The sequence below is a fragment of the Nuphar pumila genome, chromosome 3 (assembly GCF_984573655.1).
Source record: "Nuphar pumila chromosome 3, dmNupPumi1.hap1.1, whole genome shotgun sequence".
Classification (NCBI taxonomy): Eukaryota; Viridiplantae; Streptophyta; class Magnoliopsida; order Nymphaeales; family Nymphaeaceae; genus Nuphar; species Nuphar pumila.
Genome location: NC_143251.1, coordinates 32526294 through 32553088, shown reverse-complemented (window position 1 = coordinate 32553088; position 26795 = coordinate 32526294). Strand labels below are relative to the sequence as shown.

The window sequence follows — 26795 nt, the reverse complement described above, 5'->3', positions numbered from 1 at the left end:
GTACAATGGCAATTCCGAATGAGCAGGAACCAGCACACCTAGAATCCTTGTGTATGTTCTACGGCTCTCAGCCTGCTCTTTGCTTCTACGAAAATCCATCTAAAACAAGATGGGTAGTCCCTGCACCGAAAGTTCTCGTACCATATATTGACGTAGAGGCCACTCATCCTTGTTATGGTATGCCTGCTGTTCCACCGTCCTACGCTAATTACACAAAGCTCTCTCTCTCTCTCTCTCTCTAGGGAAAAATTAATGTAAAAGGCCACCACTTTTGCTTTTAACTCGTTGCAGAAACGTAGAGGACTTCAAAGTAAAGGAGACCACTCTGCTTAATTAATTCTTTGTGCAGAAAAGCCCACTTGTTATGGTGGAAAAGCTCTTAACTTCCTGTTGAAGAACTCTTACTGTTCAGAACAAAGGTTGATGGACTTATGAGCTTAGGATGAGGAATGGAGGAGTATGGGAGCAACCTGCATTTGTTGGTGAGTCTGTTTCTGTATCAATTTGGTTCGCTGATGGTGCTTCCATCCATCACGGATATCTTCATGTCATCGCTTTGCCCGGGTCAGGATGAATGCGATCTCGTTATTTACCTCAATGGCTTCCAGCAAACGGTATGTCCTTCGTGCATCACTTCACCATGAGACGCCTTTCTTACTGAGTAGTAAATCTGTGCACGCACACATGCACAGATTCATTCAGTCTACTAATTATATTTATCATCCCACAAGGGATCCACTCATCTGGTAGTGGCGACTTCTCCTCCTTGAGAATTAATTGATGCAAGTTGTTTTGATCAAATCGGACTCTATACTACTTCATTCATTTTATGAAGGTCGTCACTTAAATCACCAAAATCTGACTTGTGGCCAGGATTTTTTGGTGATTAAAAAATCAAGGTTGACAAAACACAAAAATTTCTGATTTAAAAAATCGTATTTTTCATCGAAAAATATAATCAAATGGTCTATTCTTATTAAATTGATAATTATGGCTCCATCTTTAAGGCCGGATTTGATCAAAACAACTTAAAATATTTATTGAAGTTGATGTACTTTCTGGTGGGCAAGGAGAACCTATTAATGAACTTGGCGAGCAAGGTAGTTCTTTGGTTACCCACAAATGATTCTAATCATCGATTTTCCGTTTGGAATGACTCTCTCTCTCTCTCTCTCTCTCTCTCTCTCTCTGGTATGTTGAATTTTCTTAACATCGTCTTGCGAGGTGCAAAAACAATGGCAATTTCAGAATTAAGAGGGGATTAGGTGAAATGCCAAATCACCGACCCTTGGTATGTTGGCGTCTCTACCATCCATTCAAGTGATCAACGTCAAGCAGGGACACCAGAGTGGGCACACTATTTGCATAATGGACGACTGTGATGAATGCAATGGTTGGTGCTGATCGGTTCGGTTTTTGGTAAAGAAATTAAAAAGGCATCGCACTTTGCCTATTGCAACGGGCTTTCATTGTGGCTCATGTGTGATATGCGTGCGGAGCCGTAGTTGAGCCCAGGCAATCCATAGGCTCCAACCACAACCTCGTGAGTTGCCATCGAGGTGGGGCCCCTGTGTCCCATTTGAATTGCTATCGATGGTTGAGACTCAATATCACTAATGTGTGGTGATATTCCGTAGCATGTAGGAAATTACAGAGAGGAAAATGAAGCATAAAACGAAAAAATTCTGTCCCACCTTTACCTGTGGCAGCATGCTTTCACTGGTAAGCGGGGTCCTGTGCCAAACTGAAGGCCCAGGTTCGAATCCCTCTGCCACATGGGGCTTAAGAGATATCTGGTAGTAGGGATGGCAGTGGACCGGGGGACAACGGGGCCCTGCCCCGCCTCGTCCCGTTTGGTGGACCAGGTATGGAGGCGGGGATGAAGGTTAAAATCTATCCCCATGCGGGGATGGACTTATGCTTTTTCCCACACCGCCCTGTCCCCGTCTCAATCCTTGCCTTGCCTCGCCCTGCCCCGCCCCGCCCTGCCCTGTCCCCAATCCTTCAAGGAATGACTATAGACCAAGGGAAAACGGGCCCCGCTCCGCCTTGCCCCCGTTTGGACTGACGATGAAGGACATGAAACAGGGATGAAGGCGGGGTGGAGGTTAAATCCATCCCCGTGCAGGGATGAAGGTCCAGATTTTGAAATGGGGCGGGGGTAGAGACCTTGTCCCCTGCCCCCACCCCCACCCCCGTCCACTGCCATCTCTATCTGGTAGGAGTCTGCCTAACCCCAGCTTGCCTTTCAAGAAAAAAAAGCATGCTTTAATCCTGGCCAAGTGTTTGGCACGCTCCGCATACACGCGCTAATAATGTGGTACTGACAAACTAGGGCACATTTTCCACAGATTGCAGGCATTGGGAATCTAGTTATTACTCCACTTGTGGGTAGCTTAGCAGATACGTTTGGGACCAAAGCATTGTTATCTATCCCTATGGCTGTTGGCATTTTCCCTTCTGGTAAGACAAGTTTAGAACGAGAAAAATAGACACCAATCGTTAGAAATATGAATCATAATAATATACCTTCTCTTGTTTTCATGTTTCCTGTTGCTGATAAAGTGATTTATGGACAATAATGCAGCGGTGTTAGCATGCAGTAGAAGGAAGCAATTCGTTATTGCTTACTATATAGCAAAGACTCTCAGCTCCGTCGTTTGTGAGGGAAGCATTGTTTGTCTCTCTCTAGTATATGTGGTAATTAATTGCTGTCGTTGTTCTAGTTCTAAAAGAAATAAACAGTGAAAGTTTGAGTAAGTGCTTGATATCATTTAACTCGAAACGTTTTCTATTATGGCCAGACTAAGAACACTAGTGAAAGGCGTAGAGTATCAGCATTTGGAGTACTGGCTGGCACTACGTCCTGTGCTTTTATTTGTGCAACTGTTGCTTCCCGTTTCCTATCCAAGCCTTCTACCTTTCAGGTTTTACCTTCATCTTTCTACATTTGAATGATTTTATGCATAGCTTGTGATGCAATGACTGCCCACGGGGCTCTGCTCATCTGGTAGTAGGGATAGCAGTGGACCGGGGTGGGGTCGGGTGACAAGGTCTTCAACCCGCTCAGTCTCAAAATCCCCGCCTCCATCCTTGCATGGGTCTTGATTTTAACCTCCATCCCGGTTTCATGTCCTCCATCCCTGGTCCAAACAGGGTGAGGCATGGCGGGCCCCGTTTCCCATCTGTCCACTGCCATCCCTAAAGAAAGATCAAGGGCGGGGATTGGAGATGGGGATGGGGATGGGGCATAAGTACATCCCTGCCTCAATCCTCGCACCAGTTTTGATTTAAACCTCCATCCACACCTTCATCCCTATTTCATGTCCTCTATCCCTGAACCAAACGGAGTGGGGGTAAGGCAGGGCCCCGTTTTCCCCGGGTCCACTGCCATCCTATCTGGTAGGTGGGCCTCAAAGCATTTTTAGTGATTGGAGCCAAACACCTATAAGGTGTTCAGCCCCAACCATGTTGTGCCACGTTCCATTAACAGGGGACCCCACTTTGGCCCATCTCACAACCTCATTGTGAAAAATGAAGAATCGACTGAATAAAAATAAAATAAAAAGTTTGGATAGAAAACGAAAAATAACACGCATATACATGATTCCATAATATGGGAAAATGCTCACAGCCTCACACCCTCATTTTCTTTCTCATTTTATTCAATCCTCAAATCACATATTTATACATGTTTGTGACTTGCCGTGTCTAGGTAATACAACCCATCTCTCTCTCGGCCCCATCCAATCACCTTCCTTGTTTGTAGGTCTGAGGCAGTAAGAAGGGAACAAGGGTTTGGAGCTGCCTGCTATTAGTGGTGTGGATAAAGAAACTATATCATGATGCATGGAATGAATCTCATCTAATCCATCAAATATGAAAAGACTATAACCTCAACTTTTTTTCCAGATTTAGATAAATCCTTTCTATATTGTTATAGATTCCAGAACACATCTCGGAATGAATGTCACTAAAATCATATTGAATACGCTTTTTTTGCTTTCCTTGGGACTCTTTTGCAAAAGAACCTTATCCAGCTCTTTCTTAAGGGTGATTTTCATCTCAATATCCACCAAGAAAGGAGCAGGCCTATCCATCCTTTGCTACACTAATGAGAGTTGGCTGCAAATATAATTTGCTTTGTCCTCTAATCGCCCCACCTTAGACATCTTCCTAAGAGACACTTTGGCTTTAACATCATCTAATTTATTAAGCACTCTAATCATGCGACACCCAGCCTCTCCATTCAACAATAATATTTTTGCACTCCGGTTCAGTGAGCCACCAAGAAAAAATCTAAAAGGAGGCCAGTTGCACTACTTATAGACCTCCACCAAATCAAATAAGAGCATATTGTGATCATCTATGGAGGTTGCTTTCCATCCCCACATCGCCAACTACTGATAATTAACAAAGCATCAATTAAACATGCATTGAACATTAAATCTAGCCCTTTGATTATTTGTCCATGTGTATCTGGCATTAGGCCAGTTGCAGGTTATATGTTCCCTCCCAGAACACGCACTGTAGCTACAATGCATGTTTCAGGGTCCCGACTGAGCGTCGCGTGGCACTCAATCGGGTGTACGGGCATGCCGTACAACCTCGTACATCCTACAGGCGGGTGCACGACGTGCCCGTATACCCGACTGAGCATCACGCGACGCTCAGTCAGGACCCAGAACATGCACTGTAGCTACAATGTATGTTCCGGGGAGAACACACAACACCCTCTCCATAACAGGTATGAAAACAACATGCAACATACACTCATCGACGACCACCAGTTTTCCTTCTGCAATCATGACCAACATGTTGTTACACCACATGGATAGGGGATGCCCAAAAACACGAACCCATATAAGGATTGAACAAAGCCCATGTAACTTCGGGATGCTTGCACCATCCCAAGGTTCCATGAGGAGCGTTCTACCGGCAAGGGTCCAAGGCCCTCTCTGAAGAACTGACATCAAATCCTCTCTGCTTTCATATCGAATAAAGAACTCTTTATTAGGCACAAACGAGAACGAGTTTTTGTTAGAGTCCATAATCAGGCCCAGTTTGTCATGTTCTTTTGATTATAGTTGGATTTGATGATTTAATTTCATTCTCCAATGGAGAAGGTGTAGCAGGTCTTTGGGTTTGAATGTTAGTATTTGGTCCATTTAAAGAAGTATGGTGGGTTTATATGGATCACAATTCAATAGTCATTTTTTATTAAAGTCCAGCTAGATATTCACACCCAAGAAAAGATCCAGATCCAAACAACGATCCAGGATTCAGTTGCCACTTCAACAAGCCAAAGGAGCATCCCAAGTCAAAGTGAGGCCCATGGAGGTGACATGGTTGTTGACATGGCTCATCTCCTAGAAAAAAAATCATTGGACACGTGTCCATACCAAGGTGGAGGAGATCCAGACACATGTCCATATCAGAATCAAGAAGAGTTAGCCAACAGAGCCCACTAGGGGGTGCCGACTCGAAAGGAATGGGGGATGTCTCCCTAATGCACATTTTCTTAATAGTTTTAGTATTTTAAGACTTTGAGTTTGTGAAGAGTCTAATTTAGGACAAGACTGTAGTTTTCAATTCTAGTTTAGTTATAGTTGCCACTAAAATATATTTTGGGCAATTAGAGGGTGTTTTGGATTCATCATGTAGTCTAATTTTATTAAATAAATGTGAACTCTACCCTAGACCTCCTATCTATATAAGAGGTCTGGTGACCCCACTAAGCAATAAATGAAGATTATTGGTTTGATTATCAAAAACTCTCTCTTCCTCTCTCTAGACATCTTCTCTTCTTCTCTCATCTTCTTCCTCTCATCCTATCTTCTTTTCTTATATTTTTCTCGACCTCTTCTTCTTGTCTTCTTCTTCTCTCATCCTCTCTCTCCCCTTTGCTTCCTTAACTATTTTACGTTGGAGACCTTCATGAACTATAATCATCTCATTTAAGGCCTCTAGCAAGACACCCCTACTATGTGGCATTCAACATGCCATGACATCCTTTTGGCCCCCGTGCGCATGAGTGCCCAACGTGTATTACTGCATGACCCTCCCTCCATGCACAGACGATGCATGCACTCAACTCACACACCTCCCCATACTCCCCTCTCATCGTGCATGATTCACATGCCATGCATTATTATGTGCATCGACCACTCGCTTTCCTACAGTGTGTACACCTTACCGTGTATGCACCTTAGTGCATGTAATGAAGTTGTTACATTGTTGTTGTATCCATCTCAACCACCTAATGTGGTTGTTGTTGTTCTGCCAAAGTGCCAACCCTACCTGGGTGCTCCACCTTCCTAGACATCTAATGACCTTCCAATCTCTGGCCACTAGCCAGAATCCCTACTCTTCCATCCATTACCTGCAGTCTCTACCTATCCACTTTCTAATAAAGGGGGTCAAGTTTCATGCAGTGACCCAACCTCCCTTGTTTGCAATGTTTGGCAGGTTTGCTCCACTCGGTACTTCCAATGCACCTATCACCTCATGAGATCTCAACGTACCATGTTCGCAATGCGAGCCCAAACCAGGTCACGTGACCATTATCGTTGGACTATGACAGTCTACGTAGTGATCAATAAGCTGACTTTTACTAAACCCACCTTATTGTTTGACCATCTCCATTATTAGGTTCATGTTTGTAGTCACTCCTCTCTGAGGTACATTCAGAGGTCTACTCATTGCCTAGAGTGCATGGGCGGTTTGGCTACAGACAACATCCAAAATTGGCCTCTCAATCACAATCACCTAGACTGTGACTTGCAATCCTACGTGCATTTAATTAGGTACAACCTTCAAATTTTAAGTTTTTGTTCACCCATCACACAAGGCCATAACATATGGTATCAGGGCAAGATCTATTTGTCAACCATGGATCGCGAGACTCACGATCATATTTTGATGGAGCTAAAAGAAATGTAGCATGGACTTGCATCCCTGCGAAAGGAGATTTCACAATATGATCAAAGCATAGAATTCTGAAAAACTTTTAAAAATGAGTGTGAGTCCATGTGCAGCTTGTATATACTGAAAGCATAGTCTCGAAGCAGGAGATCAAAACCTTCAGTATATAGATGACTGTGCATGCTCAATTGCACAAGACCCCCACAAAGAGCATTTCCTTGATCGGTCTGTTAGGTTGCATAAAATTATAAATTGCACAAGGAAAGTGTCTGCAGTTTAGGCCGAGAAAGAGAAAATAAGAACCCATCACGATGAAAATCTTTTCTATTAAAAAATGCAGCCCATTGTCATATACTCGATCTTGGTTGAAATGATTGAAAAAAAAGATGATGGTGAGCAAGAGGGACCTCCACCGTGAAGGGCCCGAAATTGGTTCCTACTATGGGCAAAGAGCCTTGCGATGGGTCAGATAACCTTAGTGTGTTGTCGTCATCCAGAGTCGAGCCATTTGTGATGGGCTTGGTGTGGTAAGCTAAACTTTTCACATATGCATAAAGTTACCTTTATTCTGAACTTGTTTCCATGCAGTAGAGTTTTAAACTCCATTGCATAGACTCAGCTCGGCTTGGGATTTGTGAAGCGGTTATGGAACAATGAATGGTTAACCATGGAGTCACTGTAGTGCATGGGATAGATCAAAAGCTCCTGTTTGATCCTGGTAGAGGGAAAAATCAGTTAGGTATTGATCTCCTTAATTTTGAGGTAAAGTGGTGTGGAGCATGATGGTCTCTTACGATCCAGAATTAGGCTCAGTTTGTCACGATGTTCTTGGATCAGGTGTAGCAGGTCTTTAGATTTGGATGTTAGTATTTAGTCTACTTAAAAAAGTAGGACGGGTCTGTACAGATCACAATCCATTAGTCATTCTTGATCCAAGTCTAGCTAGAGATCCACACCCAAAAAGATATCCAAAACAATCCAAGATCAATGTGCCACCTCAACAAGCCAAGGGGGGCATCACAAGTCAAAGTCGGGCCCATGAAGGTGACATGTCTCCTCTCCTATAAAAAAAAATCAATGGACACAAGTTCATACCAAGGTGGAGGAGATCCAAACACATGTCCACCTCAGAATCAAGGAGAGTTAGTCAGCAAGATGCCAACCTTGAATGAGTGAGAAATGTCTTTCTCTCTCCAATAACGTTCTACAAGGGTGTAGAATTCAGCCGAGGCATATTTTCTTAATAGTTTTATGATTTTAAGACTTTAGGTTTATGAAAGTCTAATTCAATAGTATCCTATTCTAGTTTAGTTCTAGTTGCCTAGTAGGATATATTTTTATGCAACTAGAGGGTATTTTGGGTGTATGAGTTAGTTTAATTTTATTAAATAAATATAGAATCTACAACATACCTCTCATCTACATAAAGATATTGGAAGACCTTAAGCAATGAATGAAGATTATTGATTTGATTATCAAAAACTCTCTTTGGCCATCCCCCTCTCTCTAGACGTCCTTTCTTATCTGGCCTTCTTCTTCTTCTTCTTTCGTCTTCCTCCTCTTGTTTGCTTCCTTAATTATTTCAGTTGGAAACCTTCGTGGACTACAACCAACCTTCGTGGACTACAACCATCTCGGTGAAGGCCCCAACGAGACACCCCTGCTATGTGCATTGTTGGCCTGTTGCAATCATGGCGCTGAGCATGCCTTTACTTCCTTTCGGCCCCCATGCACATGAGTGCCCAGCCTGTGCCTTTAGCCCATGCACTACTGCATGACCCTCCCTCCTTGCATATATAGAGGGAGCACGTGCTCAGCGCACACACCTCCCAGCATGTCGTCCGCCATTCTCTGTGTTGTGTGCATCGCCCGCTCGCGTTACTGCAGTGTGCACACCTTACCGTGCACACACCTCTGCACACTGCGGTGATGCTGCAATGCCGCCGTCTCTGTCTCAATCGCACCATGGAGTGCCACCCCTACCTGGGTGCTCCACCTTCCTAGACATTTGACGACCTTCCAACCTTTAGCCAAATCTCCGACCACGCCGGAATCCCCTGCTCTTCTAGCCATTACCTGCAGTCTCCACCTATCTACCTGCTAACAAAGGGCCAATTTCGGTCAGATCCCATGCAGCGACCCAACATCCCTTGGCTGCGATGTTTGGCAGGTTTACTCCACTCCGTGAGGTGCTTCTAACGCACCCATTGCCTCAGCAATGCCCAACGCATCCTGTTCGCAACACGGGGCCAAACTGGGTCACATGTTCATAGTCGCTGAACTGTGACAGCCTGCGTCAGTGATCAACGGGCTGACTTCTACCGGACCCACCATTGTGGTTCGGCCATCTCTGCCACTGGGTTCGTGTCCATAGTCACTCCTTTGTGAGGTACATACCGAGAACCACTCGCTGCCTAGAGTGCACGAGCGGTTTGGCTGCAGACAACGTCCGAATTGGGAATCTCTCGATCACAATCATACAGACTGTGAGTCTTGCGTGCGTGCTTTGAAATGGGTACAGCCTTCAGATTTCGAGTTTTTGTTAGCCCATCATGCGAGGCTATAACAGTTTCCACTGCTTGCATAACTCTGCTACGTAATGGGGTGCGTGCCCCACTTGCAAACCAGTGAAAACACATAAGATTTCATCCCCTCGTAAATCTGTTTTGGAATTTGCAAAACCTCTTACTGTCAATGATGCAAGGCTTAGGCCTGTCAGGGTTTGCAGTAATAGTATTGCATCCGACAATTTGCTCCCATGACTTCTGCACACGATGAAGATCTGATCCACCCTCTCCTGTGGTTTCTCCGACACTAGTTGGAGTACCGTGCAAATCAGCACGGCCCTCTAGAGCGTCACCTACACCCAAACATGCATCATCCCCTCCAGGAGCAACCTACGATGTGTTTATCACAGCGTCCCCAGATCATGCTGGGCCTTATTTACCAGCACATGAGGCGGAAGGGGCTCGTGTTGCTGAGACGATAACTCAACACCAAATCCGATCTGCGTCACGTCCAAGTCAACCGAAAGAACGACCAAGAATCGAAGCAGAAGGCAAGAGCACCTCCTTCGACAATGTCTCAGATCAAAAGGAAACTTACCAATCTGGGTGAGAAGAGTGAGCTTCACACCAAAAGCCGGCGTACCAGGCGATGCAGCATCCCTATCATGTTGCATCATATGGTTACACCAGACGAGTCCTCCCCCATAGGGAGAAGAGGGAGGTAGAGCACTCAACCTCTGGTGTGGTACCAATTGGGAATGATTCTTTTTTTCTTAAACTTGTCGTGAACCCGGCCTGAACCAGCCAACTAGCCATAAATCGGTCGAACTTGGCCTAAACCGTTTGAGTTAAGACATTTAATAAATCTAGTTTTTAATTTTTTTTTTTAGAAAGAAACCAACAGGAAATAAAGACTCTCTATTTTTAAGTTCTTTATTATCATTAATGCTTAGGTTTTTTCTATGCCATGCAACTTTGAGAAGAGGGCAAACATGACATGCTCCTTGCCAACATTCAAATATTTGCTGTATAAGATATTAATTGAAATTTAAACAATCGAGGTTGGGCTTTAGACTTTGGGTTTTAGACATTTGGCCTTTCATTGCATCTCTCTCTTGAGAGTTTGAACTCTAATTACCTAATACGATGATGATCCCTTTTATTTGTCGTATATTTTTTATTTATTGGTTATTCTAGAATTTAAATGCATTTTATTGGTTATTCTATTGCATTCTAGTTTTGCTATTCTATTGCAACTAAGTTTCTTTGATGAAAGTTGAATTTCGCTAAAACTTATAGGCAAAACTCGGTTTTGTTCGCAATAGAGTTTTGCTAAAATTGTATAGGTGAATCTCAGTTTCGCTGAAATGTTGAGTTTCACTAAAATAGTATAGGTGAATGAATCTCAGTTTTGCTGAAATGGTGAGTTTCGAAGATTCATGTTTTAGCTGAAGGGTAAAATAATTGGAAATGCTTTCCTATTCAAGGAAAATCGAGTGTGTGAGTATCCGAGGAATAATGCAATATCTTTTGGTTATTCTGTGTAGTAGTAGTATGGTCATTTTCCCTTCACAAAATTATGAGTATCGTATTTTCATGCTTGCATTCCCTCACATTTGCTTTGACGTGAACCAATGAGAATTATTCTTTCATTCGATCGGGTGAAAGAACTGCTCTTAGTGGAGCTGAAAAAGCAAAGCTCAAATGATAGACAAATTTACACCAGTGATTTTGGTGGTCTCTAGGTATCTGCTCTGGTGGGGTTGATTGCTTTTCTCTACATGGTTGCTCTACTTCGTGAACCACCTATATCCACGACTACATTGGCCAGTTCATCTCTCCCTACTCAACTGCCTACTAGGAGGCATCGTGTCACAGCTGCCACCAAAACAGACACGGCCATCCTCAGTTCGTCCTCACGCACCCCTGCTCCATCCCACTTCCATTTGGGAAACTTCCCACCGTTGCACGACTTAATCTCTTTGTGGAGAAATAGGTCTGTTTCATCTCTCTCTCTCTCTCTCTCTCTGGGTCTAAATTAAATCTCATGCCAATGAGAGAATGAATCTCATTCATACAAGTAACCAAACATGTGATTTAAAATCTCATGCAAATAAAAACGGAACGTGATAAATCAATTTTGAAGCAAATCTCATGTGTTTCCAAATAACATGGTGGAATATGTGATTTGGAATCATATGACTTCAAATCACATTTTCCATATGCAGCCAAACATAAAGTAAAGTTTCATCGATGATTTTGAACGGAGAGAGACCTTCATAATTGTTTTGGCTCAAAAGGCAGATTTTGGTTATTCAAAAAAAAAGAAAAACTGACTTAGCACGCTGGTATCTCAATTAGGGGTGTCAACGGGTTGGGTTTACCCGGACCTGACCCTAACCAAACCCTATAGAGTTCGGGTATGGTGATAAATAATAAGACCTGGGTCCAGGCTCGAAGGTCTGCTTAATTCATGGACCTGGGTACAGTTTGTGAAATTTTATACCACTGAGCCAAGTTCTGATTATGACCCGCAATTTTTCAATGTAAAAATGATAAAAAAACATGGTTTTACAGGGTATGGTCGGGGGTTTGGTTCATGTAGTTCTTATCGGGTCTGGATATGGTTTTTCTTATAGTGAACACAATTAGACCCTAGTGCAAAACCGATACCATACCAAAAAATCGGGTCCAAGTCTGGTTCCACCTGGGTCCTAACCGAATCCGACAACATCCCTAATCTCAACGTGTTTTCTTTTAAGGAAAATTTACATTTCAGAGACCTATCTTTTGCTGATATTCTGAAGAAGGCTCCCCATTTTCGGGAAAGACATTTGACACCGAACTTTTCATGGGACTGTCAAACTAGCTCTAAAGTTAATTTCAGGTTAAGATCCATATAAAATGATATCATTTTTAACCTTTGGTTTGAAAAGGTATGCTTTACTTTTTTTTACTATAAAATAAAGTCAATTTTGTTATTTTGTTATTCATAACCTGCGGTTCATCTGAGATATTGGGATCAAGGTTTTTATTAATTGATAGATCCAGTTTTTTTTTTTTTTTTGGGGGGGGGGGGCGGCGCTCTTAATGGAGGCGATGCCACTACGTGGCGTGTAGAGGTCTGCTTAACTCAGCTTTCTCTGTCAAAAAAAAAAACACTATATTCAGATTAAATTTTGGATCTGTGGTTCTAAGTTTATATTTGGTTTCTTGTTGGTCGTACCTCCATTGAGTCCAGTCCATTTTGCATCTAAGTTTAAAACCTTCTATAATTCCATATATGAGTGAAAATTAAAACACCATGTCCAAAATTATAGACGTTCCGTTCCAAGTCCATGTTATATTCATATGCGTTTTGAAGTCTATCCAATCTATAGGTCTGAGTCCTAATGGTTTCAAACATACATGATGTTTGATCTTATATGGTAAGCATTATTACTTTTTTTTTGTGAGAGAAAAATATTCAGATTCAGTTAAAAATAGAAACAGCACAGTTGAAGAGTGATGATATATAACTCTACGCAGCATGAAAATACAACCACTCAAAGGGTGAATAAGCAGATGGAAACGATGAACCGCGAGATCAGTAGCTCCAGCCATTAGGGAGCAATAAAGTGGCTTCAAAGAATCACCCTTGAAGATCCAATCCATCCCAAGTCCTGCAAAAGTCGTTCAGGCCTGCATACCTCGTTCCTGAAACGCTGCCAGTTGCACTCGAACCAGATGATGGTCCAAGCTGATGACAGCCATACCCACCATACAAACCTCCAACGCTTGCCTCTAGCCTGTAGAAAATCTGCTAACAAGATCTGCCTGGGAAATCTGATGCTTTCCTAGGCGATATTCGAGTCCTCCCACCGCGGATAAGTAATATTTTTCGAAGTACACCATAGATAGTGTGCCTTTTCTCTTACAAATAACCCATACCCATTGAGCAAGAAGGGCCGTATTAAAGTGTTGGAGATTCCGAATGCCCAAACCACCAAAATCTAACGATCCTTCCATCCCACCAAAGAACATGATTTACACTCAAATTTTCCTTTCCAAATGAATTTTTGGAAAATCTTGATCAACCTTCATGGCTAGCCATGAAGCTCATAGAAGTATCCTCATAAACCCTGCATACCCTCCAAAACCAAAGAGGCCTCACAACAAAAGCAGCTAAGTAGATTAGAAATGAGAGAGTTGACCTCCATATTATGATAGCTAGGAAGGTAGCTCTAAAGGAGTTTCCACTCTCCCTATGTTAAATCAAAGAAGCTACTAGAACAGCTATGGCCTTATAGAGGAAGGAAGCCTTATAGAATAAACAAAAGTCCTCTTATAAAGCAAAGTAGCTCGTAGAAACGGCAGCTACTACTACTGTTTGGCAGCAGTGAAGACACTCTCAACAGGAGGGAAGAACAAAACTATAGTGTTAATGAGAGATACCAAAGGATTACAATCATGCAGTTTATCAGCATTGTAAGAAAATCAATCTATCTGTATTTTTGCCCCATATGTGGTAAGCTTTTTCTCCTGTTGGGGAAGGATAGGTAAGAGCTCTTTCAAATTGAGCTTTCCTTTTATTGGCTGCAGAAATTTCACTTTATGCTAACAATTCTCTATTTCTTACTGTGAGTGAGTTGTTGATTGGATACTGTTTCCCAATTCAAAATGAATGTTTTCTGTTTCCTTGGATACTTTGGTCACCAATGCTGACACAAACTTGTCAAACAGTTTTTAACTCTTGTTCTATTTTTGCTTATGCCTTCTTTACTTGATCTGATCTTGGTGCAGCGTATCGTTTTCACAAGCTTCAGTTATTGCATTCTTAGTGAATCTTGGAGATAGTGGTCTTCAAACTTCCTTACTGGTATCTCCACATTCTAATAAGTTTGTCAGAGGTTTTCTACATAGACTGATTGTCATTTCTCTTTGTATGGAAAGATAATGGTCACTTTTAATATTTTTCTTTATTATTGTTATTGGAAAAAGACTCCCGTGAGTAAAATCAATGCTTACAAAAAACTCTTTACATGGAAAGTTAGTATTTCATGTTTGCTAGTTTCATATTTCCTCCAATAATTATTAATACCAGCAGCGATGTTACTAGCTTCTAATCTTTGACTTTCATTGTTATAATAGAAAAAGAAAAGAAAAACTCTTTTTATAACTAAGGCAGCATGATTTCTCTATTTGAGAAATTCGTATGATTTGATATTAGATGCTAGCTTTTCATTTCATGATATCACTATCGATGCCAAAGAGCAATAGCATTTGTTGTTCTTGCTTTCTACTGCTTACTGAATTTGTTTTTCCAATTTCCACATAAATACTAGTGCATGTGATGCATAGCAAACCTCATCACTCATTTTTCTCTTCTGCTTATATCGGTGCATCCCCTGTGGCACGTAGCTGGTTTCCTTGTTATATATGTTGAAATAAATAATGCTTGGAGTTTGATGTTGGTTGTCTTTTCATTTTATACACGTTTCTTATTTTAATGCAATTGACATATTTATCTGTTTTTGCTAAATGTTGCCACAGATGTCTATCAACTCACTAATTTTCCTTTTTACTAGCAATATAAATGCCTTTACGCTTGATTCAACATAGAGATTACCAAAATTCACACCTTTTACTCTCATTGTTACTATCTTCTGCACATCCGTCCCAAAGTTGTACACCATTGGATGTGCTGTGTCCTGGCCATGTAGCTAAGCCTCAGCTGCTAATTGTGATACTGCGCAAATGCTGCATAACTTATTTACTGGAATGGTTAACTCAATAAATGATTGCAGAAGCCAATGATCACTCTTCGCTTTGGTACCATGAAATGGAAAAGAATCCAAGCTTTTGTTCTCATTACATTGAAAAATGTTAGAGGACTCCTTTAGGAGTATAAACAAAAAACGCCCCAAAGAACAAAATGCAAGACAAAATAAAAAAATGAAAGATAAATAACTATTAAAAGAGGTCGGGGTAGGCCAAGGAAGACATGGATGGAGATGATAGGAAAGGATATGAATGCTTTGAACCTCACCGAGGACATGGCATTGGATAGAAATGATTGGAGGAGAAGGATTCATGTGGAAGACCCAGAATGATTTTCTTTTTTGGTTCATATCACCGACCCCAATTGTTTTGGGATGAAGGCATAGTTGTTGTTGTTGTTTGTTGTTGTAAAGATAAATAACTATAATACACGACCTGCAAACAAAGTAACAAACTATGCACGTAAGTAGACACTTTCACACTCTTTTCGCTGTCTGTAAAATTATTATTTTCACTTCAATGTTTGTAAAATCATCTTTTCACTTGATGTAGTATTATCTAAAGGTTCAGTATCATTTTGGCAAAGATCAGTTTGCGGAGCTAATGCTTATAAGTGGGGTCGCTGGAGCTGCTTCTCAGGTACATCATATCTATGTTTTATTACTATGTTTGTTGATATTATTTCTTTCTTTACATATTTTCTGCAAAGATTCACTTGTGATTCACAAGGGACTGTTTTCTGCAGATTTTTCTCATGCCCCTACTTGCTGATCTTCTCGGAGAAGAGAGGCTGCTCAATGTTGGACTACTTGCAAGCTCTGCTCATGTAATTTCTCTTCATTCTCCCTGTTTACCTCAACATCTTCATGCTTAAAAATTTGTTTTTCTTATCTGGAAAAGGTTTTGGAGACGTTAATTTTTCTCAAAATCTTACAGGCCATTCTTTATGCTGTGGCATGGTCCTCTTGGGTAATCCTCTTTTAAATTACTATGCAACTTTTGTGTTTTTCTTTTTCCCAGTCAAGAATATATGTGATTTTTAATAAAGATTTCTAAGATCATTTCATGTTTAAATTTGTTGAGGCAATTTTTCATGTCTCTAAAAATTTGTGACTAGGAGATCATCACCGATGCCTGTCTGCATATCCAGAATGTGATTAATATTCGAAGAAAGTGCACAAAAGGTTACTTTTCACACACCTGGAAACTAGCTAAAAGCCCATATGGATCACGGGAGGAGCAAAAATAAGGTTTTCGGTAAAGCTATTTTGCCAAAAACTTGGTTTTCTTTTTGTTTGGTTGACCAGAAAACATAGTTTTCAGGTTTTTAGTTGTAAAAATTTCAAAAAATCAAAATTAAAAAGAAAAGTCTGGCTGTTTTCCTGCTACCCACCCATTAGAAATGGCCAGGATGGTACCATCCCTGCCAGATGGTACCAGTCTAGCCATTTTCAGCTGGTAGCTAGACGAAAACAGCCAGAAACCATTTTTTTCTGTAAAACTAGGTTTCGACCAATTTCTGGTTAGCCTGGCCGGTGAGTGGCCACATAGGGCTGATAAACTAGCCAAACAATCTGAGCTTGAAGTGTTCAAGTTTGACTCATTCCTGTGGCAAGCTAAGCCCAGTGTTGAGAATAAATTAAACTTGAACAAGAGTCTTCTAGAATTATTGAGTATGTACAAGTTTCTAAGAGTCTTCTAGAATTATTGAGTATGTACAAGCTTCTAAGAGTCTTCTAGAATTATTGAGTATGTACAAGCTTCTAAGAGTCTTCAAGAATTATTGTGTATTTACAAGTTTCTAAGAGTCTTCTAGAGTTATTAAATAGGTACAAGTTTCTAAGAGTCTTTTGGAGTCTCAATACATCTAGAAAGGTCTTACTAGTGCTATAAAAGCCTAGTCTAAGAGTCATTGTAGGTATTAAAGTGTGAAGAGCCTTTTTTGAGTAAAAAGTATTAGAAGTCATTCTCCATAATTGTTCTCAACTTTTCTCTCCATTTTCTATTTTATTCCCTTCAAATTGGTATCAAAGCTTTGCTCGATTAAAATGAGCAACTCTATTCCTCTTCCTTTCGTCCCTCAATTAGCCAAAGAAAATTACGACAATTGGAGTATCCAAATGAAAGCTATTCTTGGATCTCAAGAATTGTGAGAGATAGTCGAAAAAGGCTATGTTGAAGTTGAAAATAAAGAAGAAATGTCACAGGCTCAAAGAGAGAGTCTAAAAGCGTCAAGAAAGAAAGATAAGAAAGCTCTTGTGGTAATCTACCAAGGAGTAACCTCAAATGAAGTCGCTTTTGAGAAGATTGTGTGTGCTACTTCCTCAAAGCAAGCATGAGAGATTTTGGAAAGTTCATTTAAAGGAGGTGAAAAGGTAAAAATGGTCCGTTTGCAAACTCTTCGAGGTGAGTTTGAATGTTTGCACAAAACGGAGTCAGAATCAGTTTCTGATTATTGTTCACGAGTATTATCTATAGTTAACCAATTAAAAAGAAATGGTGAAACTATGGATGATGTTCGTGTTATTGAGAAAATTCTTCGTTCTTTGGATTCAAAATTTGACTACATTGTGGTAGCCATTGAAGAATCAAAGGACTTGAATTCCATGACCATTGATGAACTTACGGGCTCGTTGCAAGCTCATGAAGAAAGGCTAATAAAAAAGAAGAAAGAAGTAGTTTTGGATCAAGCACTCCAGTCAAAATTGTCTCTAAATGAGAAGGAGAATTTCAAAAACCAAAGAGGTCGAGGACGTGGTCGTGGAAGAAGTGAAAGCTTTAGAGGAAGAGCCTCATATGCTCGTGGAAGAGGCGATTATTCAAGCAAGGAGAATGACTTGAATCAAAATCAAAATTTCAAAAGCTCGCAAAGAGGAAGAGGTCGTGGAAATCAAAGAGGGAGAGGCCGTAGCTATTTTGAATGCTATAATTGCCACAAACCTGGTCATATGGAAAGTGAATGTTGGTGCAAGGAGAAAGAAAGGCATGATGCTCGTTTGGTGTATGAAAACAAAAACCAAGAGCAAAATCATGACACTTTGTTGCTTGTGTCTCATGGTGGAGGTCTTGATGATGTCTGGTACATAGACAGTGGTGCTAGCAAACATATGACAGGTAACAAAAAATTATTTTCTAAGTTGTTTGAATCTAATTATGGTGAAGTTAAAGTAGGAGATGGAAAGGCTTACAAAATTAGTGGTGTTGGTGAAATGGAGTTCAAAACAAAATCAGGAAAAATAAAGAAAATGTCTGAAATTTATTTCGTTCCTGGTTTAAAAAATAATTTGCTCAGTGTGGGGCATCTTTTGAAGAAGGGATATGACATTCATTTTCATGACATGGCTTTCTACTTGTCAAGGAAAAAGCAAATTATTGCAAGAGTTGGAGTTGCTTCAAATAATCTTTTTTCACTCACTCTTCAAAATAAAAATTTGTCTTGTTTTACAAGTATTGATAATAGAGTTTCTAAGCTATGACATGATAGATATGGACACTTGAATTATGGAAATTTAAAGCTTCTCTCAAAGAAGATGATGGTCAAAGGCTTGCCTCAAATTGATCATCTTGATGAAGTTTGTGAAGCATGTCAACTCGGAAAGCAACACAGAAATCCATTTCCTCCTCAATCATCATGGCATGCAACAACAAGACCTTTGGAGCTTATTCATTCAGATCTTTGTGGTCCGATGACGGTGACATCTTTGGGAGGTAATCGTTATTTTATCTCTTTCATTGATGATTACTCACGAAAAGTTTAGGTGTATTGTGTCAAAGAAAAATCTGAAGCTTTTCAGAAATTCAAAGACTTCAAGGCAGAAGTTGAAACATTTACTAGGCTGAAAATCAATACTTTGCGGATTGACCGCGGAGATGAATATTTTTCAAATGAGTTTGAAAAATATTGCAAGGACAATGGTATTCGACATGAAATGACAGTCCGACATACACCACAGCAAAATGGTGTATGTGAAAGAAAGAATCGGACAATTATGGAGATGGCGCGATGCATTCTTAAGAAGAAGAAGTTGTCAAGAAGATTTTGGGCAGAAGCTGTTTCTTGTGCAGTTTATCTTATTAACAGATCACCAACAAGAAGCTTGGAAAATTGCACACCACATGAAGCATGGTATGGTTCAAAGCCTAGTGTTCACCATCTTAAGGTATTCGGGAGCGTGGCTTATGCTCATGTTCCAGATGCTATGAGAAACAAGTTGGATGATAAATCAGAGAAGTGTATTTTCATAGGCTACAGCGAAAGAAGCAAGGCTTACAAGCTGTACAACCCGGTGACAAAGAAGATTGTGATCAGTCGAGATGTTCGATTTGATGAAAATTCCATATTTGAAGACTTGGAGGCAGAAAAGGAAAATTTGCCTATCTTTCCTTTTGAGATTGAAGAAGAAGAGAATGGTCTAGCATTTGAAAATAATGAAAATGGTGCCCAAGCTAGAAATTCTCCTGCTTCCCCAAGTACTTCATCAAGCAGCCCTATAAAAAAAATAAGAAGCGTCCAAGAATTATATGACGTCACAGAAGAAATTAGACAGAATGATGCCATATTTTTTGCCTTCTTTGCAGGTGAAGATCCAATTTCTTTTGATGATGCATGTCAAGAAGAAAAATGGAGGAGAGCCATGAAAGAAGAAATTGTTTCAATTGAAAACAATGATACATGGGAGCTTACAGATTTACCACCACACAAAAGTTCTATTGGAGTAAAGTGGGTGTACAAGACAAAAATGAATCCAGGTGGCTCTATCAACAAGCACAAGGCAAGGCTGGTAGCAAAAGGGTACAAGCAAAAAGAATGAGAAGATTTTACAGAGGTATTTGCTCCTGTTTCAAGACTTGAGACTGTTCGTTTAATTATTTCTCTTGCTGCTCAGAATAATTGGAAGCTTTTTCAAATGGACGTGAAATCTGCGTTCTTGAATGGGATTCTTAATGAAGAAGTCTATATTGACCAACCACCTGGGTTTGTTAAGAAAGGAGAAGAGAATAAAGTGTACAAGTTGAAGAAAGCTTTGTACGGGTTGAAGCAATCACCCAGAGCATGGTACAGCCGCATCAATTCATATTTTGAAAAGTGTGGATTTCAAAAATGTCCATATGAGCATACTCTCTATATCAAAGCCAATTCAGAAGGAAGATTCATTGTTGTAAGTCTTTATGTTGATGATCTAATTTTCACAGGGAATGACATGCAGATGTTGAATGAGTTTAAGAACTCAATGATGGCAGAGTTTGAGATGACAGATTTGGGTGAATTGCATCATTTTCTTGGTATTGAAGTTTATCAAACCAAGAAAGGAATTTTTATTTCGCAGGAGAGCTATGCAAAAGAGATCTTGAAGAAGTTCAAGATGGAGAATGCTAATCCAGTTTCGACTCCATGCATTTCAGGTTTGAAGCTATCTAAAGAAGGTGAAGGAAAACTTGTCAATTCCACTATGTTCAGAAGTTTGGTTGGAAATCTAATGTATCTCACATCCACAAGGCCTGACATTATGTATGTTGTCAGTTTGGTGAGTAGATTCATGGATAAGCCATATTCAAATCATTGGAAAGTTGCAAAAAGAATTCTAAGATATGTGAAAGGAACTATCGATTATGGAATTCTTTATGAAACTAATGTTGCAGTCAACCTTATTGGTTATACTGATAGTGACTTAGCAGGGAGTGTTGATGATAGCAGAAGTACTTCAGGTTATGTATTTAATCTTGGAAGTGGAGCAATTTCGTGGAGCTCAAAGAAACAACAAATTGTTGCGCTTTCTACTACAGAAGCAGAATATATTGCTGCATCTTTTGCAGGTTGTCAGTTAATCTGGTTGCGTGGAATTTTGGAGAGTTTGAAGCAGAAGCAAAATAAGCCAACAACTCTTTTCTGTGACAACAACTCAACTATCTCAGTTGCGAAAGATTCAGTTCTTCATGGAAGGACCAAACACATTCGGATTCGGTATCATTTCTGAGGGAACTTGTGAATGAAGGTGATGTTCATGTGGAGTACTGCAGAACGGAAGATCAGATGGCAGATATTTTCACAAAGCCACTTAGTGGACAAGTCTTCAAGAGAAATGTATAAAGATTGGGCGTAAGGAGCAAGTTTAATTTAGAAGAGGCATTGTTGAGAATAAATTAAACTTGAACAAGAGTCTTCTAGAATTATTGAGTATGTACAAGTTTCTAAGAGTCTTCTAGAATTATTGAGTATGTACAAGCTTCTAAGAGTCTTCTAGAATTATTGAGTATGTACAAGCTTCTAAGAGTCTTCAAGAATTATTGTGTATTTACAAGTTTCTAAGAGTCTTCTAGAGTTATTAAATAGGTACAAGTTTTTAAGAGTCTTTTGGAGTCTCAATACATCTAGAAAGGTCTTACTAGTGCTATAAAAGCCTAGTCTAAGAGTCATTGTAGGTATCAAAGTGTGAAGAGCCTTTTTTGAGTAAAAAGTATTAGAAGTCATTCTCCATAATTGTTCTCAACTTTTCTCTCCATTTTCTATTTTATTCCCTTCACCCAGTTCATATTCATAATGAGTCCGAATTAAACAAGTCGAGCTCAAGCTGGCTTGCTTGTTTGTAGAAAAAAATGCATTGTTTTAGAGCTGGAAGAAATAGGATTGTAAAAAAAAACATTGTTTCTGACCTGCATTTTACTGCTAAACCTATTTTTTCAAGCCAAATAGTTCAATCATATCTTTTTTACTATATTATATGACGTAACAATATATGTAAAATATATTTCTTGCTACTTAACGAGCTTATATGAGTCGAGCCTAGCTGATTACCTATTGTTTATATTCAGCTTGCTGAGCCTATTTTATGAGTTAAAACAAGCGCTCGGTTTGTTTAACAGCCGTAGTGGCCAGAAATGACCAAATGTGCCAAAAATAAAGGAAAAAGGGTCGTCATTTTCCAGCCACCCATTGACCGGGAAATCGTCAGACTAGTACAACACCAGTTGACTGGCATCAGTCTAGCCATTTTCCAACTGGTCACTGGCCCGAAATGGCCAAGCATCAGTAGAGGCCAATAATGGTTGGGGGTTGATCAGGGAGGTTTACAGAGGGAGGCCATGCCCAATAAACCAGGTTTTGCCCCCCATACGAAATCTGCTCCTTTTATAATTTTATAAAACTGGTATAGGGAAAAAACCAGGTTTTAAAACATGGTTTTGCATCACTCAAATGGACTAAAAAACCAGGTTTTATCTTAAAACCTGATTTGACACCCAAAACCTGCCTTTCAGGGGGTCATCCAATCGAGGACTAAAAGATTGTCAGTGACCATGTTTTGGAAAGTTCCTCTGCACAGTTAATAAATAGTATGATAGAGGAGGAAAAATAATATAGATACAATAAAAAATAAACCACAAATGCTATTTTTTGAAAAGCAAACTATAAGGATCATTTTTGACATATTCTGGAACCAATTGACAGCATAGTGTCACTTGATGGGATCAATTAGTGGAATTTTGAATCAACACTTACAATATCTGAAGTTGGTTGTCATTGCATTCTGATACAATGCCCAAAATACCTTTGTGATACAAATTTAGAAATTGATGTAAACATGAAAACACCAACTTCAAACATATGCATATGTAGTCCAAGTTGCCAATCTTCATAAAAACATAAATAAATGCCACCACATCAAGAAAACTTGGAGATATAAAATGTTCAATCATATAAGTTTGTTAACTAAAGTTAGCCGAGACTATATATATATATATATATATATATATATATATATATATATATATATATATATATAGTGTAATGTTTTAGTAATGGCACAATTACATACAAACGCCTCTGGAACTGACTTCATGGATGGATTCAGCATGTTCAAAATAGTAGGAACCAGCTTTTGCAACATGTTTTTCAATGAAAACCATAATTTTATTACTCGGGAAAGTATCGAACATTGTAGGCTGTTGATTTTTTTATTTTTGAGGCCTTATAAAATCCAGCCTGTGTCATAATTGGATGTTTAAAAAATTCAATTTCCACTAAACAAAACGTATAAATCACATCTGTAAGGTTGGTTTTGAGACACTCTTTTGTTGTATAAATCAATTATTTTGAATTATTTTTCTTATGATCTACACACACACACACACACACACACACACACACACACATATATATATATATATATATATATATATATATATATATATATATGAAAATTGGGAAAGCTGAATCTCATATTTTTGTTGTCTAAAGCTTCTCATGAGGAAAATGCCTTATGTTCCAAATTTTTAAATTGAATGAATCCATGTCAAGAAAGTGAAATTGTTGAAACTACATTGGTTACCGTTTAAGTGAAGACATGACTGCTACTTTCAGGTTTTGTCATTCATCTGTAAATATCTATCATAAATAATTGGCCTAAGTCCTTATAAAGATGCCTTGAGAAATGTTTTACCATGCAACTGATGTAGTTTTCCTTAATAGTCGGTGAATGTGACCTCTGTATTGGTAGACTTATACTATTTCAACTGAGGGTGTCTGTTATGATTCCTGATGAGGACTATCAAGTCATCTAACTATCAAAAAGAAAAGGAAAGGGAGAGAATGAATTCTAAAAAATTTGGTGCAAATAATCATAATTTACAAAAGCCATTTCTCAACCATATTTCATGTTTAATTTGCAAATAGTGTTTAGAAGGAAAATAATATGTTCACCAAGTAAATGATCCATCCTTTAATTACATAAGTCTGTATGTATTGAACAAGATATGCACACAAAAACTGCTGTCAGACACAAACATGTAAATAAATAAATAACTGAACTGAAATTCTTCCAAATGTTGTCATTTAAAGAAAACCAAATTTCACAGTACTGGATTTTCCTGGCGTTGGCATGCCAACTGCTATGCATATCTTCCATTTAAATGACTTTGTCTAATGAAACATGGTTGTACTCATTTTTTTAGATGAGGTGTCTGGATTGTCAGAAAAGATTTCCTAATGTTCTTTCCGGAAGTGTTCTGTATGTGCTTTCCCTCTTTTGCAATGTCTCCAAATTCTGTGTCAGATATGATTTGAAAAGCTCTAATACTTAGGAAAAATGTGATTTCAAATTTCAGCGTTCCTGCATGCTTTACGTTTTCTCTTCCTTTTCTAAAACTGATTTTTCCTTTCTGGCTTTGTGGTCAAATGGATGGTTGGCCCTTCTTGTTTTGTTGAACTTACATTTGCATCTATTATGTTTTTTATTTTGATAACCTATGTTACCATGTCAAAATGAAAACATGTTATAAATAACCCTGAAATTTGATTTGTTCTGCCATTTGAATTACTCCCAGGTGCCATATGTGGCTGCATTATTTGCACTGGTAATTGTCTTTGTCCATCCATGTGTAAGTAATTATTTTTTCTTAACATCAACTGAGGGAAATTTTGGCCTGTGAAATTCTCTCTAATTCGTTATTGATCTTTCTCATGTCTAGATAAGGAGTATTGTGTCAAAGCAAGTTGGGCTTGATGAACAGGTGCTTATCTTGTAAAAGTAATTCCCATAAAATTATTTTGTAGATTTTGAGTTGGTAGTTTGGTATTAGTTTTTAACTTGACCAGTATTTCGTGATAAGATGTTTGGGGACCAATATATATATATATATATATATATATATATATATATATATATATATATATATATATATATATATATATATATATATATATATAGGAATACATAGTTTGCAACTAAAGAATATAATTCTGTGGTCTATATTAATTTCTTTAAATTATTCTCATGCAAATATTATCAGAAATTAGTTCACACGTCTTGGTAGCTTTCACCATTACTAACACTCACGTCATTTTCTTCTGTTCTGTTTGATGTTGATTTGGCATACTTGCATAATATTGATTTTTGACTTCCTTTAATTGCTTCATATTTAGTAAAAACTTGAGGATTCCACCATGCACTGAGAAAAGAACTAAAACTCATGATTTATGTGGTCAATATGAAATAAATACAGTTTGATAATTAAAATGTTAGTAACATAATTATCTTGGTGCAATTTTTAGTGCTGGAATCATGTGCTAAGAGGATAGTGAATCTATATTTTTTTAAAATGATATGCATGAAACTGGAGCTAGTGCTTCAGACCAATCAATCATAGGGCAAAGAATGATTCCACTCCATTTGTTTGACAATATAAATACAGCAATGGGGGTAGGATGTGCAAATAGAAAGAATACAAAGAGAGCAAAAGTCTACATTTCCCTTGTGCATGAAAATTGTAGAAACATATGCATCCTTTTAACACCCCTCTCAAACTCATGGGCTTATCGCTGACAGTTAAAAAGAAAAAATCAGAATAAGGAATCGATAAGGAGAACAAATTGTAATTTGGTAAGAACATAGACAGAGAACACCATAAAGAAGTGCCTCACTCACATAATTGGCACGTTTGTTACTATAGAATAACTGAAAAAGCTTAGTAAGATGTGCTACTTTTGCAGGGGAAAGCTCAAGGATGCATTTCAGGAATTTGCTCCTTGGCAAGTAGTGTGTCTCCCTTAGTTGTGACTCCTCTGACTGGTATGCCTACATATTTTCTACCTCAGTGGTGGTTATTGTTCACCATTATCAATCATGTACTGATACATTCATATGTGTCCTGTTAGCTTTGTTTCTTTCAGCAGAAGCACCATTTCATTTCCCTGGCTTCAGTATCCTGTGCATTGGATTTGTCTTGGTAATATGCTTATTAAAATAGCTAAGTACAACTTTTATGGCTAATCTGGTTAATGATGGTAACAGGTTTCAATTTTTATTACTTTTTCTTATTCTTCCTTTCCATGTTACAGATGCTTGCATTTGTTCAAAGCCGTATCATGAGAGCTATCCCTCCAATCTCAACACTCAGCAGTTTGTTGCAGGCTTAAGACCATCAGACATCTTCCATGAGCTTCTATGAAAAACTTAGAAAACCGAATTTTACTAGTTTGGACGAGCCTTTTATGAGCCAAACCACGAATGGTTCATCTCATTTTCCAGGCCCTAAATGAGATGCTAAAAATGTAAAAAGATAATATCATCAAAGAAGCTCAAAGCATATATTATACATGTTTTCTTACAACTCATCCACAGAAATTCCTGTACACGTCTCTCTCTCTCTCTCTCTCTCTCTTTTGCTGTCTTCAGTAGTATTGTATTTTCTTTGTAAATATCTCAATAGGCCGAGTTCAAAATCTATTATTTCCTTATTTTTCATTCATTTTTCTTTTGGTTTTCCTCTTATGAAAAGAGACCACGTTGAACACCTCTCATATAAGATTCAAACTAGCCCACAAAAGGGTTTTCTTAATTGCCTACACTCATGGATAGTTTCCAAAACAAAGAAGGAAGCACCCCATTATATCGGGGTTTCCTTAGAGCCAAAGGGAAAGGACTCTAAGTGAGTCCCATGTGGCAAAACAAAGCCACATACCCAACAGGTGCGTACATGGGGACTCAAACTTGGGATTGGAAAAGGCATGGGTTTTTTATGCTAGCATGAAGTTGCCGCACCAAAACACACTTAGCCAAGCACAAAAGCATGTCGTCATCTTGAGAAACAGAATCACAGTTTTGAAACAGT

The 26795-nt window shown here is 39.0% G+C and overlaps 1 protein-coding gene across 1 annotated transcript; it reads left to right on the top strand.

The window, feature by feature from the left end:
• Nucleotides 1–449: 449 nt before the first annotated feature.
• Nucleotides 450–26270, top strand: LOC149842511 (Major facilitator superfamily protein). The gene is made up of 14 exons (XM_090000680.1): nucleotides 450–614; nucleotides 2352–2463; nucleotides 2588–2700; nucleotides 2805–2927; nucleotides 11177–11427; nucleotides 14214–14289; nucleotides 15744–15830; nucleotides 15937–16017; nucleotides 16128–16160; nucleotides 24510–24563; nucleotides 24654–24695; nucleotides 25675–25753; nucleotides 25840–25910; nucleotides 26023–26270. Exons 1-14 carry the CDS (start codon nucleotides 450–452, stop codon nucleotides 26098–26100), a joined length of 1365 nt encoding a protein of 454 aa, XP_089856806.1. The 3' UTR covers nucleotides 26101–26270.
• The last annotated feature ends 525 nt before the right edge of the window (nucleotides 26271–26795 follow it).

Excerpts from the sequence above, each read along its gene's own strand:
- LOC149842511 (XM_090000680.1), top strand. The coding sequence starts at position 450 with ATGGAGGAGTATGGGAGCAACCTGCATTTGTTGGTGAGTCTGTTTCTG. Across the intron at positions 2,928-11,176 it reads CCAAGCCTTCTACCTTTCAG|GTATCTGCTCTGGTGGGGTT; the intron begins GTTTTACCTTCA and ends GGTGGTCTCTAG. Across the intron at positions 15,831-15,936 it reads TCGCTGGAGCTGCTTCTCAG|ATTTTTCTCATGCCCCTACT; the intron begins GTACATCATATC and ends TGTTTTCTGCAG.